The sequence below is a fragment of the Mytilus edulis genome, chromosome 10 (assembly GCF_963676685.1).
Source record: "Mytilus edulis chromosome 10, xbMytEdul2.2, whole genome shotgun sequence".
NCBI lineage: Eukaryota > Metazoa > Mollusca > Bivalvia > Mytilida > Mytilidae > Mytilus > Mytilus edulis.
In genome coordinates, this window is record NC_092353.1 from 62,795,506 (window position 1) to 62,812,078 (window position 16,573).

At 31.9% G+C, this 16,573-nt stretch overlaps 1 protein-coding gene across 3 annotated transcripts in view; it reads left to right on the forward strand.

Annotated features, from left to right (window-relative positions):
- LOC139492219 (TBC1 domain family member 15-like) overlaps positions 1 to 16,573 on the forward strand; it is a 48,177-nt gene that overhangs the window by 27,273 nt on the left and 4,331 nt on the right. For all 3 annotated transcript variants that reach the window (XM_071280404.1, XM_071280403.1, XM_071280402.1), the window contains exons 11-13: positions 1,578 to 1,678; positions 5,757 to 5,856; positions 15,056 to 15,153. In XM_071280404.1, the coding sequence (XP_071136505.1) occupies positions 1,578 to 1,678; positions 5,757 to 5,856; positions 15,056 to 15,153 (299 nt within the window). The remainder of the gene's footprint in view (positions 1 to 1,577; positions 1,679 to 5,756; positions 5,857 to 15,055; positions 15,154 to 16,573) is intronic.

Genomic DNA, 16,573 nt, shown 5'->3' on the forward strand with positions numbered 1-16,573 from the left:
AATTAAACTTAGTTTGATTTTGACAAAAAATGAATCAGTTAGGTTCTTTGATATGCTGAATCTAAAAATGTACTTAGATTCTTGATTATTGGCCCAGTTTTCAAGTTGGTCCAAATCGAGGTCCAAAATTAAACTTTGTTTGATTTCATCAAAAATTGAATAAATGGGGTTCTTTGATATACCAAATCTAACTGTGTATGTAGATTCTTCATTTTTGATCCTGTTTTCAAATTGGTCTACACTAAAGTCCAAAGGGTCCAAAATTAAACTTAGTCTGATTTTAACAAAAATTGAAATCTTGGGGTTCTTTGATATGCTGAATCCAAAAATGTACTTAGATTTTTTATTATGGGCCCAGTTTTCAAGTTGGTCCAAATCAGGATCTAAAATTATTATATTAAGTATTGTGCAATAGCAAGTCTTTTCAATTGCACAGTATTGCGCAATGGCAAGAAATATCTAATTGCACAATATTGTGAAATAGCAAATTTTTTTTAAATTAGAGTTATCTTTCTTTGTCCAGAATAGTAAGCAAGAAATATCTAATTGCAAAATATTGTGCAATAGCAAGATTTTTTTTTAATTGGAGTTATCTTTCTTTGTCCAGAATCAACTTAAATCTTTGTTATATACAATATACAATGTATATTCACTTTTTACTACCAACTGATAAATTAAAATAATCTTTACCATTCAGTGATTACAAGCAGTTTTTTTTACATCTTAATATTTTATGATGTATTTAAATGAGTAGTTATTGTTGCAAACTCCATTAGAAATTTTAATTGAGATTAGTTTTGGAATAAGGGAAAGGGGGATGTGATTAAAAAAATTGGGTTCAATTTTTCTCATTTGAAATTTCATAAATAAAAAAGATAATTTCTTCAAACATTTTTTTGAGAGGATTAATATTCAACAGCATAGTGAATTGCTCTAAGAGAAAACAACAATTTTAAGTTCATTAGAACACATTCATTCTGTGTCAGAAACCTATGCTGTGTCAACTATTTAATCACAATCCAAATTTAGAGCTGAATCCAGCTTGAATGTTGTGTCCATACTTGCCCCAACCGTTCAGGGTTCAACCTCTGCGGTCGTATAAAGCTACGCCCTGCGGAGCATCTGGTCAATTTTTACATCAGATGTGACAATGATGTTGCTGCAGAAATTTTCTAGCCCTTTTGACTGATAGCAGAATATATAACAATAAACCATCTGGATTATACTGATAGCAATGAGAATATCACTATAATATGATAATTATTATGGGGAGGTTGAATTCCATGTCATTTATTCATTAACCACACAGGATCTTGTCTCAGATGAGATAGATCTATGTACCTTAGCCTAACTTTTCAGGAGTCAGTTTCACAAAAAACTTACAATTAAGATTGATCGTAAGAACAATTCTGTATACTTGTGATAAATCTCAGCAGTAGTTTTAAGTGAATCGACTTCAGTTATAAAGATATGATTTTTTTTACCTGAGACCATCCACCAGAACTTGTGGTTATGTGATGGTTCATTCTTCAGTACTTTGATTAATTGAAGTGGTTTTTTTTATATTTATATTTCAGGTTATGTACAAGGAATGAGTGATTTACTGTCACCAGTACTGGTTGTCATGGAGAATGAAGTAGATGCTTTTTGGTGCTTTGCTGGATTAATGGAACGAGTGGTATGTATGAATATCTAATCAAAGCTTTTTTTGGTTTTCATTGTCAAAAACTTATGATAAAATTGAGAATGGAAATGGGGAATGTGTCAAAGAGACAACAACCTGACCATAGAGCAGACAACTGCAGAAGGTCACCAACAGGTCTTCAATGCAGCGAGAAATTCCTGCACCCAGAGGGGTCCTTCAGCTGGCTCCTAAACAAATATATATACTAGTTCAGTGATAATGAACGCCATACTTAACTCCAAATTGTACACAAAAAACTAAAAGTTAAAATAATAAAATAATACAAGACTAACAAAAGCCAGGGGCTCCTGACTTGGGACAGGCGCAAAAATGAGGCGGGGTAAAACATGTTTATGAGATCTCAACCCTCCCTCTATACCACTAGCCAATGCAGAAAAGTAAACACATAACAATATGCACATTAAAATTCAGTTCAAGAGAAGTCATATGCCAGAAGATGTAACCAAAGAAAATAAACAAAATGACAATAATACATAAATAACATCAGACTACTAGCAGTTAACTGACATGCCAGCTCCAGACTTCAATTAAACTGACTGAAGGATTATGTCTTCATAATATGAATATCAGGCACAATCCTTCCCGTGAGGGGTTTAGTATCATACCGTCATAACATATATGAGAAGGACATAACCGGTGTCATGCCAACAACTGGTTTTTAAATAAATGTGTTTAGTTCCGATGCAAAGACCCTATGAGTGAATCAATATTAACATCAAAATATGCAATCTTTAATGACCTGACAACAGTATTGTAACTTCTTAATAAGTCTATTTAAAGGTTTTGTTAGCTTCTGAGGTGAATACTGACATTTTTATGCTTTATAAAGGATATTTCCATTAAATATTGGATGTGAAATACCTGAACATATAAGAAGTCTGAATGTTGAGCTATATTTACGAATGATGTCCTTATACCAATGATAAAATTTAATAAAGCCTGACTAGTTTGTGATATCGAAAACCTTGGTGTAATAATTTTTCAGTAATACATAAATTCCTCTCGTTAAATCTAAAACATTGTTACATACACCAGCAAATTGTACAAGTTAAGATATATAAACACCGTAAGATGGTGACAAGGGAACGTCACCATCTAAAAATGGATAATTAACAATAGGTAATGAGAAATCATCTCTTTTATCATAAATTTTAGTATTAAGCTTTCCGTTAATGATATAGATATCAACATCGATGAAAAGGGCAGTGGTCATTGTTAGTATTAGCTTTATTTAAAGTAAGTTCAACAGAATAAATTTCTTTAGTATACATACTGAAGTCGTCATTATTGAGAGTCAAAATATCATCCAAATATCTAAAAGTATTATTAAATTTATGTATCAGATGTTGTTTTGATGGGTCTGCTGATTTTTGTCATAAATTGTTACTCATAGCAATACAAAAACAGGTCCGCAATAAGTTGTGCCCAGTTAGTCCCCATTGGAATTCAGATAACCTGACGATATACATAATCTCCAAAGTGAACAATAATGTTATCTAGTAAAAATTCAAGGGCAGATATAGTATCAAAGCATGTCCAATTGACATAGTTTTTATACGACCGCAAAAATTAAAAAAATTTTGGTCGTATATTGGTATGATGTTGGCGTCGTCGTCGTCGTCCGATTACTTTTAGTTTTCGCACTCTAACTTTAGTAAAAGTGAATAGAAATCTATGAAATTTTAACACAAGGTTTATGACTACAAAAGGAAGGTTGGGATTGATTTTGGGAGTTTTGGTCCCAATATGTTAGGAATTAGGGGCCAAAAAGGGCCCAAATAAGCATTTTCTTGGTTTTCGCACTATAACTTTAGTTTAAGTAAATAGAAATCTATGAAATTTTGACACAAGGTTTATGACCACAAAAGGAAGGTTGGGATTGATTTTGGGATGTTTGGTTTCAACAGTTTAGGAATTAGGGGCCAAAAAGGAGCCCAAATAGCATTTTTCTTGGTTTTCGCACAATAACTTTAGTATAAGTAAATATAAATCAATGAAATATAAACACAAGGTTTATGACCACAAAAGGAAGGTTGGGATTGATTTTGGGAGTTGAGGTCCCAACAGTTTAGGAATTAGGGGCCAAAAAGGGGCCCAAATAAGCATTATTTTTGGTTTTCGCACCATATCTTTAGTATAAGTAAATAGAAATCTATGAAATTTAATCACAAGGTTTATGACCATTAAAGGAAGGTTGGGTATGATTTTGGGAGTTTTGGTCCCAACAGTTTAGTTTGGGGTTCTTTGATATGCTGAATATAAAAATGTACTTAGATTTTTGATTATTGGTCCAGTTTTCAAGTTGGTCCAAATCGGGGTCCAAAATTAAACTTTGTTTGATTTCATCAAAAATTGAATAATTGGGGTTCTTTGATATGCCAAATCTAACTGTGTATGTAGATTCTTTATTTTTGGTCCCGTTTTCAAATTGGTCTACATTAAAGTCCAAAGGGTCCAAAATTAAACTAAGTTTAAACAAAAAATGAATTCTTGGGCTTTTTGTGATATGCTGAATCTAAACATGTACTTAGATTTTTGATTATGGACCCAGTTTTCAAGTTAGTTCAAATCAGGATCCAAAATTATTATATTAAGTATTGTGCAATAGCAAGAAATTTTCAATTGCACAGTTTTCAGCAATAGCAAAAAATCTTCAATTGCACAGTATTGTGCAATATCAAGAAATTTTCAATTGCGCAATAGCAAGAAATCTTCAATTGCACAGTATTGTGCAATAGCAAATATTTTCAATTGCACAGTATTACGCAATAGCAAGAAATATCAAATTGCACAATTTTGTGCAATAGCAAGAAATTTTCAATTGGAGTTATCTTTCTTTGTTCAGAATAGTAGTTGAATCAACTTAAATCATTGTTTTATACAATATACAATGTATATTCACTTTTACTACCAACCAATCTTTACCATTCAGTGATAACATTCACTTTATTTTACATTTTAATATTTTATGATGTATTTAAAAGAGTAGTTATTGTTGCAAACTCCATTAGAAATTTGAATTGATATCAGTTTTGGAAAAAGGGAAAGGGGGATGAGAAAAAAAAAGGGGGGGGGGTTAAATTTTTCTCATTTCAGATTTCATAAATAAAAAGAAAATTTCTTCAAACATTTTTTTGAGAGGATTAATATTCAACAGCATAGTGAATTGCTCAAAGGCAACAAAAAAAATTTAAGTTCATTAGACCACATTCATTCTGTGTCAGAAACCTATGCTGTGTCAAATATTTAATTTTAGATTTAAATAAGTTTGAAGAAGAAATCTTTAATTGATTTGTAAAATCTTGACATTTGTTTTGTGTAAAAAACCCATATAATGTCAAAAATTTGATCACAATCCAGATTCAGAGCTGTATCATGCTTGAATGTTTTGTCCATACTTGCCCCAACTGTTCAAGGTTCGACCTCTGCGGTCGTATAAAGCTGCGCCCTGCCGAGCACCTTGTTTTGTTTTATTGCTACTAAAGAATGACCTAAAAGAGTTTGAACATATATATTCACATTCTGACTTTTTTAATGCCCATTTAATTAGGTGTGTGATTTTTTTCTTAATGAGAATGTGAGGCATATAGGGTAGAAAAATCAAAACTTTGAACAGATTCAAAATCACCAATATAAGCATGCAACTTATCAAGTACTTCCAATGAGTTTTTGACACTCCAAAAGTAATTAATTCCACTATTTTTCAAAGGCCTTATTTGTTATCTAATTTTCGATAGTGAACACATATATTTATCAACTACATTAAGCCTACCTCATGAAATACATGTCATGTGCATGGAAATTGGTATGATACATTGTTTTGTATTTTCATATGTAATGTAATTCACCTATAAAATCTTTTTGTCACTCATGAAGGTTATTTCAGAAATGTTTCAGGGAAATCAGTACAATAAAATTATTTTATTTAAATCAAACCTTTAAGATTACATAAATACAGTTTATAAAATAAGAATATTTTATCATGGAAATGAAACTGACAATTATGATTAATAGAAAATATTCTCACTTTATGGTTATTATATTAATACAGTGTAACAATTTTGAAATGGACCAAGGTGGAATGAAGCATCAGCTGGCACAAATACACAAACTGATGCAGCATACAGATCCAGAATTGTGTAGTTATCTAGGTAAGGTATAGTATATAGATAATGACATCACAAAACACATACACAAACTGATACAGCATACAGACCTAGAATACCCAGAATTATGTAGTTATCTAGGTATGGTATAGTATATAGATAATGACATTACAAAACAAATACACAAACTGATGCAGCATACAGATCCAGAATTATGTAGTTATCTAGGTATGGTATAGTATATAGATAATGACATCACAAAACACATACACAAACTGATACAGCATACAGACCTAGAATACCCAGAATTATGTAGATATCTAGGTATGGTATAGTATATAGATAATGACATTACAAAACAAATACACAAACTGATGCAGCATACAGATCCAGAATTATGTAGTTATCTAGGTATGGTATAGTATATAGATAATGACATCACAAAACACATACACAAACTGATACAGCATACAGACCTAGAATACCCAGAATTATGTAGATATCTAGGTATGGTATAGTATATAGATAATGACATTACAAAACAAATACACAAACTGATGCAGCATACAGATCCAGAATTATGTAGTTATCTAGGTATGGTATAGTATATAGATAATGACATCACAAAACACATACACAAACTGATACAGCATACAGACCTAGAATACCCAGAATTATGTAGATATCTAGGTATGGTATAGTATATAGATAATGACATTACAAAACAAATACACAAACTGATGCAGCATACAGATCCAGAATTATGTAGTTATCTAGGTATGGTATAGTATATAGATAATGACATTACAAAACAAATACACAAACTGATACAGCATACAGACCTAGAATACCCAGAATTATGTAGTTATCTAGGTATGGTATAGTATATAGATAATGACATTACAAAACAAATACACAAACTGATGCAGCATACAGATCCAGAATTATGTAGTTATCTAGGTATGGTATAGTATATAGATAATGACATTACAAAACAAATACACAAACTGATACAGCATACAGATCCAGAATTATGTAGTTATCTAGGTATGGTATAGTATATAGATAATGACATTACAAAACAAATACACAAACTGATACAGCATACAGATCCAGAATACCCAGAATTATGTAGATATCTAGGTATGGTATAGTATATAGATAATGACATTACAAAACAAATACACAAACTGATGCAGCATACAGATCCAGAATTATGTAGTTATCTAGGTATGGTATAGTATATAGATAATGACATTACAAAACAAATACACAAACTGATACAGCATACAGATCCAGAATTATGTAGTTATCTAGGTATGGTATAGTATATAGATAATGACATTACAAAACACATACACAAACTGATACAGCATACAGACCCAGAGTTATGTAGTTATCTAGGTATGGTATAGTATATAGATAATAACATCACAAAACACATACACAAACTGATACAGCATACAGACCCAGAGTTATGTAGTTATCTAGGTATGGTATAGTATATAGATAATGACATCACAAAACACATACACAAACTGATACAGCATACAGACCTAGAATACCCAGAATTATGTAGATATCTAGGTATGGTATAGTATATAGATAATGACATTACAAAACAAATACACAAACTGATGCAGCATACAGACCCAGAGTTATGTAGTTATCTAGGTAAGGTATAGTATATAGATAATGACATTACAAAACAAATACACAAACTGATGCAGCATACAGATCCAGAATTATGTAGTTATCTAGGTATGGTATAGTATATAGATAATGACATTACAAAACAAATACACAAACTGATGCAGCATACAGACCCAGAGTTATGTAGTTATCTAGGTAAGGTATAGTATATAGATAATGACATTACAAAACAAATACACAAACTGATGCAGCATACAGATCCAGAATTATGTAGTTATCTAGGTATGGTATAGTATATAGATAATGACATTACAAAACAAATACACAAACTGATGCAGCATACAGATCCAGAATTATGTAGTTATCTAGGTATGGTATAGTATATAGATAATGACATTACAAAACAAATACACAAACTGATGCAGCATACAGATCCAGAATTATGTAGTTATCTAGGTATGGTATAGTATATAGATAATGACATTACAAAACACATACACAAACTGATACAGCATACAGACCTAGAATACCCAGAATTATGTAGATATCTAGGTATGGTATAGTATATAGATAATGACATTACAAAACAAATACACAAACTGATGCAGCATACAGATCCAGAATTATGTAGTTATCTAGGTATGGTATAGTATATAGATAATGACATCACAAAACACATACACAAACTGATACAGCATACAGACCTAGAATACCCAGAATTATGTAGATATCTAGGTATGGTATAGTATATAGATAATGACATTACAAAACAAATACACAAACTGATGCAGCATACAGATCCAGAATTATGTAGTTATCTAGGTATGGTATAGTATATAGATAATGACATCACAAAACACATACACAAACTGATACAGCATACAGACCTAGAATACCCAGAATTATGTAGTTATCTAGGTATGGTATAGTATATAGATAATGACATTACAAAACAAATACACAAACTGATGCAGCATACAGATCCAGAATTATGTAGTTATCTAGGTATGGTATAGTATATAGATAATGACATTACAAAACAAATACACAAACTGATACAGCATACAGACCTAGAATACCCAGAATTATGTAGTTATCTAGGTATGGTATAGTATATAGATAATGACATTACAAAACAAATACACAAACTGATGCAGCATACAGATCCAGAATTATGTAGTTATCTAGGTATGGTATAGTATATAGATAATGACATTACAAAACAAATACACAAACTGATACAGCATACAGATCCAGAATACCCAGAATTATGTAGATATCTAGGTATGGTATAGTATATAGATAATGACATTACAAAACAAATACACAAACTGATGCAGCATACAGATCCAGAATTATGTAGTTATCTAGGTATGGTATAGTATATAGATAATGACATTACAAAACAAATACACAAACTGATACAGCATACAGATCCAGAATTATGTAGTTATCTAGGTATGGTATAGTATATAGATAATGACATTACAAAACACATACACAAACTGATACAGCATACAGACCCAGAGTTATGTAGTTATCTAGGTATGGTATAGTATATAGATAATAACATCACAAAACACATACACAAACTGATACAGCATACAGACCCAGAGTTATGTAGTTATCTAGGTATGGTATAGTATATAGATAATGACATCACAAAACACATACACAAACTGATACAGCATACAGACCTAGAATACCCAGAATTATGTAGATATCTAGGTATGGTATAGTATATAGATAATGACATTACAAAACAAATACACAAACTGATGCAGCATACAGACCCAGAGTTATGTAGTTATCTAGGTAAGGTATAGTATATAGATAATGACATTACAAAACAAATACACAAACTGATGCAGCATACAGATCCAGAATTATGTAGTTATCTAGGTATGGTATAGTATATAGATAATGACATTACAAAACAAATACACAAACTGATGCAGCATACAGACCCAGAGTTATGTAGTTATCTAGGTAAGGTATAGTATATAGATAATGACATTACAAAACAAATACACAAACTGATGCAGCATACAGATCCAGAATTATGTAGTTATCTAGGTATGGTATAGTATATAGATAATGACATTACAAAACAAATACACAAACTGATGCAGCATACAGATCCAGAATTATGTAGTTATCTAGGTATGGTATAGTATATAGATAATGACATTACAAAACAAATACACAAACTGATGCAGCATACAGATCCAGAATTATGTAGTTATCTAGGTATGGTATAGTATATAGATAATGACATTACAAAACAAATACACAAACTGATGCAGCATACAGATCCAGAATTATGTAGTTATCTAGGTATGGTATAGTATATAGATAATGACATTACAAAACAAATACACAAACTGATACAGCATACAGATCCAGAATTATGTAGTTATCTAGGTATGCTATATTTACAATAATGTTGAACAAGGTTGCTTTTATTTGAATATACAGTATTGTTTAATTTGAGAAATTTATTGAATAATTTTTATACGACCGCAAAATATTTTGTGCTTGTATATTGGTATGACATTGGCGTCGGCCTCATCGTGTTCGTCGTTGTATGAAGACACATTGGTTTTTGCACTATAACTTTAGTTTAAGTAATAGAAATCTATGAAATTTATACACAAGCTTTATGACCACAAAAGGAAGGTTGGGATTGATTTTGGGAGTTTTGGTTCCAACAGTTTAGGAATTAGCGGCCAAAAAAGGCCCCAAATAAGCATTTTTCTTGGTTTTTGCACAATAACTTTAGTATAACAAGATAGAAATCTATGAAATATAAACACAAGGTTTATGAACACCAAATAAAGGTTGGGATTGATTTTGGGAGTTTTGGTCCCAACAGTTTAGGAATTAGGGGGCCAAAAAGGGGCCCAAATAAGCATTTTTCTTGGTTTTCGCACAATAACTTTAGTATAAGTAAAAAGAAATCTATGAAATTTTAACACAAGGTTTATGACCATAAAAGGAAGGTTGGGATTGATTTTGGGAGTTTTGGTCCCAACAGTTTAGGAATTAAGTGCCAAAAAAGGGCCCAAATAAGCATTTTTCTTGGTTTTCGCACAATAACTTTAGTATAAGTAAAAAGAAATCTATGAAATTTTAACACAAGGTTTATGACCATAAAAGGAAGGTTGGGATTGATTTTGGGAGTTTTGGTCCCAACAGTTTAGGAATTAAGTGCCAAAAAAGGGCCCAAATAAGCATTATTCTTGGTTTTCGCACAATAACTTAAGTATAAGTAAATAGAAATCAATGAAATTTAAACACATGGTTTATGACCACAAAAGGAAGGTTGGGATTGATTTTGGGAGTTTTGGTCCCAACAGTTTAGGAATTAGTGGCCAAAAAGGGCCCAAATAAGCATTTTTTTTGGTTTTCCCACTATAACTTTAGTTTAAGTAAATAGAAATCTATGAAATTTTGACGCAAGGTTTATGACAACAAAAGGAAGGTTGGGATTGATTTTGGGAGTTTTGGTCCCAACAGTTTAGGAATTAAGTGCCAAAAAAGGGCCCAAATAAGCATTATTCTTGGTTTTCGCACAATAACTTTAGTATAAGTAAATAGAAATCAATGAAATTTAAATACAAGGTTTATGACCACAAAAGGAAGGTTGTGATTGATTTTGGGAGTTGAGGTCCAAACAGTTTAGGAATTAGGGGCCAAAAAGGGGCCCAAATTAGCATTTTTCTTGGTTTTCCCACCATAACTTTAGTATAAGTAAATAGAAATCAATGAAATTCAAACACAAGGTTTATGACCATAAAAGGAAGGTTGGGATTGATCTTGAGAGTTTTGGTCCCAACAGTTTAGGAATTAGGGGCCCAAAGGGTCCAAAATTAAACTTTGTTTGATTTCATCAAAAATTGAATAATTGGGGTTCTTTAATATGCCGAATCTAACTGTGTATGTAGATTCCTAATTTTTGGCCCGGTTTTCAAATTGGGCTACATTAAACTTAATTTGATTTTAACAAAAAATGAATCCTTGGGGTTCTTTGATATGCTGAATCTAAAAATGTACTAAGATTTTTGATTATTGGCCCAGTTTTTAAGTTGGTTCAAATTGGGGTCCAAAATTAAACTTTGTTTGATTTCATAAAAAATTGAATAATTGGGGTTCTTTGATATGCCAAATCTAACTGTGAATGTAGATGCTTAATTTTTGGTCCCGTTTTGATTGGTCTACATTAAAGTCCAAAGGGTCCAAAATTCAACTAAGTTTGATTTTAACAAAAATTGAATTCTTGGGCTTCTTTGATATGCTGAATCTAAACATGTACTTAGATTTTTTATTATGGGCCCAGTTTTCAAATTGGTCCAAATCAGGCAGGGATCTCCATGGCCTGTTTAACGATGGCGCCCCACCATCGTCAAATGACTCGCGCCATCGTTAAATTGTCTTGCGCCATCGTTAAATTGACTTTCGCCATCGTTCAAAACTTCATCGTTTTTTGTAGCCTGACGCCATTTTTTTTTATCAATTATAATCAAATGCATGTAATTGCATAACCCTTAGGCTTTTTATTTAGGCTTTTTATGTTATAATCCAATACAGTTCTAACACCTGAGGCATATCCGGATTAAGATCGCTAATCACTTGTACCTGAGCTTGTACAGGTAGATCAACAAACCAGACAGGAGAATACTATCTGTGGATAGACGATCCATTTGTCGAATTAATCAACTAAGTTTCAGCAAATGATTATGATAATTTAGATTAAATAAATAAATAATCCAGTTACAAAGAAAACAGTTTAACAAGTCGAACACATGCTTTATTTTGACTTACGCAATCAGCATCCCCCTTTTATAAGAAGTACAAAATAAGAAGCAAAACAGTAAATATTATTTCATCGGAAATAACTCGAGTACTGCTGTAACGATAATTTAGAATTACTTTAAAAGTTTAAAAGTAAAAACTTAAATATTTCCTGTAAAGAAATATCGTATCGTAATTCCGAATTCATTTCGTATATTACAATCAAATTGATACATCCGCGTTTCCGGTTTCTATTCAGACTCGAAAGATGCATGTTCCACAGCATTAATTTGCCAGATAAAGTCATTAAAAACCTTTTCATTTGTCAACGTTTGCTTTACAAATCTCTTTAACCTTTTACTTAACCCGTACGAATCGTTTTGTTGTTGCTGCAAATCAGCCATACCGGTAATGGGTTCTGAATTTGAGTGTCCATGAAAAATAAGCTCCGCATCATATGATTTTTAACCCCCATAACAATTACCAAAAATACAAGAAATCTACATGGGGACCTTCATGACAGCTTTTGGTCATTGTCGACTAAGGGGGGACCATGAGGACTTGTCATTTGAATGGTTAAAAACAACAATAAAGGAAAATATTGATACTTCTAATTCTATAATGAAAATTCAAATAAATATAATTTAAATAAGCAATGAATTAGCATGTTCACCATTCCTTGTATGGAGGAATAAAATACTTCCGATCGCGCTACACTGTACAGCGTAGACACAGTTTGTAATGGTGAAAGTTCCTCCATCGTTCAATTTTCATCCATGGAGATCCCTGATCAGGATCCAAAATTATTATATTAAGTATTGTGCAATAGCAAGAAATTTTCAATTGCACAGTATTCAGCAATAGCAAGAAATCTTCAATTGCACAGTATTGTGCAATAGCAAAAATTTTTAATTGCAAAGTATTGCGCAATAGCAAGAAATATCTTATTGCACAATATTGCACAATAGCAAGAAATTTTCAATTGGAGTTATCTTTCTTTGTCCAGAATAGTAGTTGAATCAACTTAAATTATTGCTTTACACAATACACAATGTATATTCACTTTTACTACCAACTGATAAATTAAAACAATCTTTACCATTCAGTGATAACAAGCACTTTTTTTACATTTTAATATCTTATGATGTATTTAAATGAGTAGTTATTGTTGCAAACTCCATTAGAAATTTGAATTGAGATCAGTTTTGGAATAAGGGAAAGGGGGATGTGAAAAAAAAATTTGGGGGGAGGGGATTCAATTTTTCTCAGTTCAGATTTCATAAATAAAAAGAAAATTTCTTCAAACATTTTTTTGAGAGAATAAATATTCATCAGCATAGTGAATTGCTCAAAGGCAAAAAAAAATTAAGTTCATTTGACCACATTCATTCTGTGTCAGAAACCTATGTTGTGTCAACTATTTAATCACAATCCAAATTTAGAGCTGAATCCAGCTTGAATGTTGTGTCCATACTTGCCCCAACCGTTCAGTGTTCAACCTCTGCCGTCATATAAAGCTGTGCCCTGCGGAGCATATGGTTTCAAATTGGTCTACTTTAAGGTCCAAATGGGGATCCAAAATTAAAATTTGTTTGAATTCAACAAAAATTAAATTCTTGGGGTTCTTTGATATGCTGAATATAACAATGTACTTAGATTTTTGATTATGGGCCCAGTTTTCAAGTTGGTCCAAATCGGGGTCCAAAATTAAACTTTGTTTGATTTCAACAAAAATTGAATTCTTGGGGTTCTTTGATATTCTAAATCTAAACATGTTTTTAGATTTTTGATTAAAGGCTCAGTTTTCAAGTTGGTTCAAATTGGGGTCCAAAATTAAACTTTGTTTGATTTCAACAAAATTTGATTATATGGGGTCCTTTGATATATGCTGAATCTAACCATGTATTTAGATTTTTGATATTTGGGCCCGGTTATCAAATTGGTCCACATTGAGGTCTAAAGGGTCCAAAATTAAACTTTATTTGATTTCATCAAAAATTGAATTCTTGGGGTTCTTTGATATGCTGAATCTAACCATGTATTTAGATTTTGGATATTGGACCATAATAGGTAAATCTTCAGTTTAAAATTTTTAAGTTTTCAAGTTTAAGTTCTTAGACTACATTCATTCTGTGTCAGAAACCTATGTTGTGTCAACTATTTAATCACAATCCAAATGAGCTGTATCAAGCTTGAATGTTGTGTCCATACTTGCCCCCACTGTTCAGGGTTCGAACTCTGCAGTCGTATATAGCTGTGCCCTGCAGAGCATCTGGTTAGAGGATTGTATTATAAGAGATAAATTACATTTAGATGAAGTAATAAACACTACTGATGGAGATTTCAGTATTAGTATTTATAAAGATTTGCTTCGTTATCAAATAGACTTTTTTCATATTACTGAATTTTGACGCCAGAGTTTATATTTTTTCAACAGGTAACCTGGTCTCTGGTTGGACAGCCTGGTACTGTGTCAATCAAGAACAACACAAAGAAGTCAACTCAAACTTTTAATCAGTACATTTTTTTTTAAGGAAAAAGACTGTTTTATGTTTTCATTATATCATGTATATGACAAAATAAACGAAAAACAGTACACATTGCTTTCAAAAGGCTCAGATTTTATGTTTGATTTTACGTAGTGTCAAGATGTCTAACCACAGACTGCGTAACCTGTAGAAAAATTACTTACTCCAGAGTCAAAAATCGGTAATGTGAAAAAGGACAATTGTGTTTTACTATCTTATTGAACAAACTATCTCTTTTAGTTCATATTATACTCTTTTATTATTTTCAGAGAGCCATGATTCTGGTAACTTTTATTTCTGTTTTCGGTGGATATTGATATTATTTAAACGAGAATTTTCTTTTCCTGATGTTCAGAGATTATGGGAGGTAAGAACTATATCAGTTTTAAGACAAATTTAATTTTAGACAAGTTCATCCACCTGCCAAAATTTTGTAACTTTGGAGATATCTACACACAGCCTATTTAAAAAAATCATTAGAAAATACAACACATAGCCAGACGTTGCTACATATACAACCACTGTCAGTAAAGAGCAATTAGAAAATACTAACAACATACAGCCAGACCTTGCTACATATACAACCACTGTCAGTAAAGAGCAATTAGAAAATACTAACAACATACAGCCAGACCTTGCTACATATACAACCACTGTCAGTAAAGAGCAATTAGAAAATACTAACAACATACAGCCAGACCTTGCTACATATATAACCACTGTCAATAAAGAGCAATTAGAAAATACTAACAACATACAGCCAGACCTTGCTACATATACAACCACTGTCAGTAAAGAGCAATTAGAAAATACTAACAACATACAGCCAGACCTTGCTACATATATAACCACTGTCAATAAAGAGCAATTAGAAAATACTAACAACATACAGCCAGACCTTGCTACATATACAACCACTGTCAATAAAAAGCAATTAGAAAATACTAACAACATACAGCCAGACCTTGCTACATATACAACCACTGTCAATAAAAATTAATTAGAAAATACTAACAACATAAAGCCAGACCTTGCTACATATACAACCACTGTCAGTAAAGAGCAATTAGAAAATACTAACAACATACAGCCAGACCTTGCTACATATATAACCACTGTCAGTAAAGAGCAATTAGAAAATACTAACAACATACAGCCAGACCTTGCTACATATACAACCACTGTCAGTAAAGAGCAATTAGAAAATACTAACAACATACAGCCAGACCTTGCTACATATACAACCACTGTCAGTAAAGAGCAATTAGAAAATACTAACAACATACAGCCAGACCTTGCTACATATATAACCACTGTCAGTAAAGAGCAATTAGAAAATACTAACAACATACAGCCAGACCTTGCTACATATACAACCACTGTCAGTAAAGAGCAATTAGAGCAATTAGAAAATACTAACAACATACAGCCAGACCTTGCTACATATACAACCACTGTCAGTAAAGAGCAATTAGAAAATACTAACAACATACAGCCAGACCTTGCTACATATACAACCACTGTCAATAAAGAGCAATTAGAAAATACTAACAACATACAGCCAGACCTTGCTACATATACAACCACTGTCAGTAAAGAGCAATTAGAAAATACTAACAACATACAGCCAGACCTTGCTACATATATAACCACTGTCAATAAAGAGCAATTAGAAAATACTAACAACATACAGCCAGACCTTGCTACATATACAACCACTGTCAGTAAAGAGCAATTAGAAAATACTAACAACATACAGCCAGACCTTGCTACATATATAACCACTG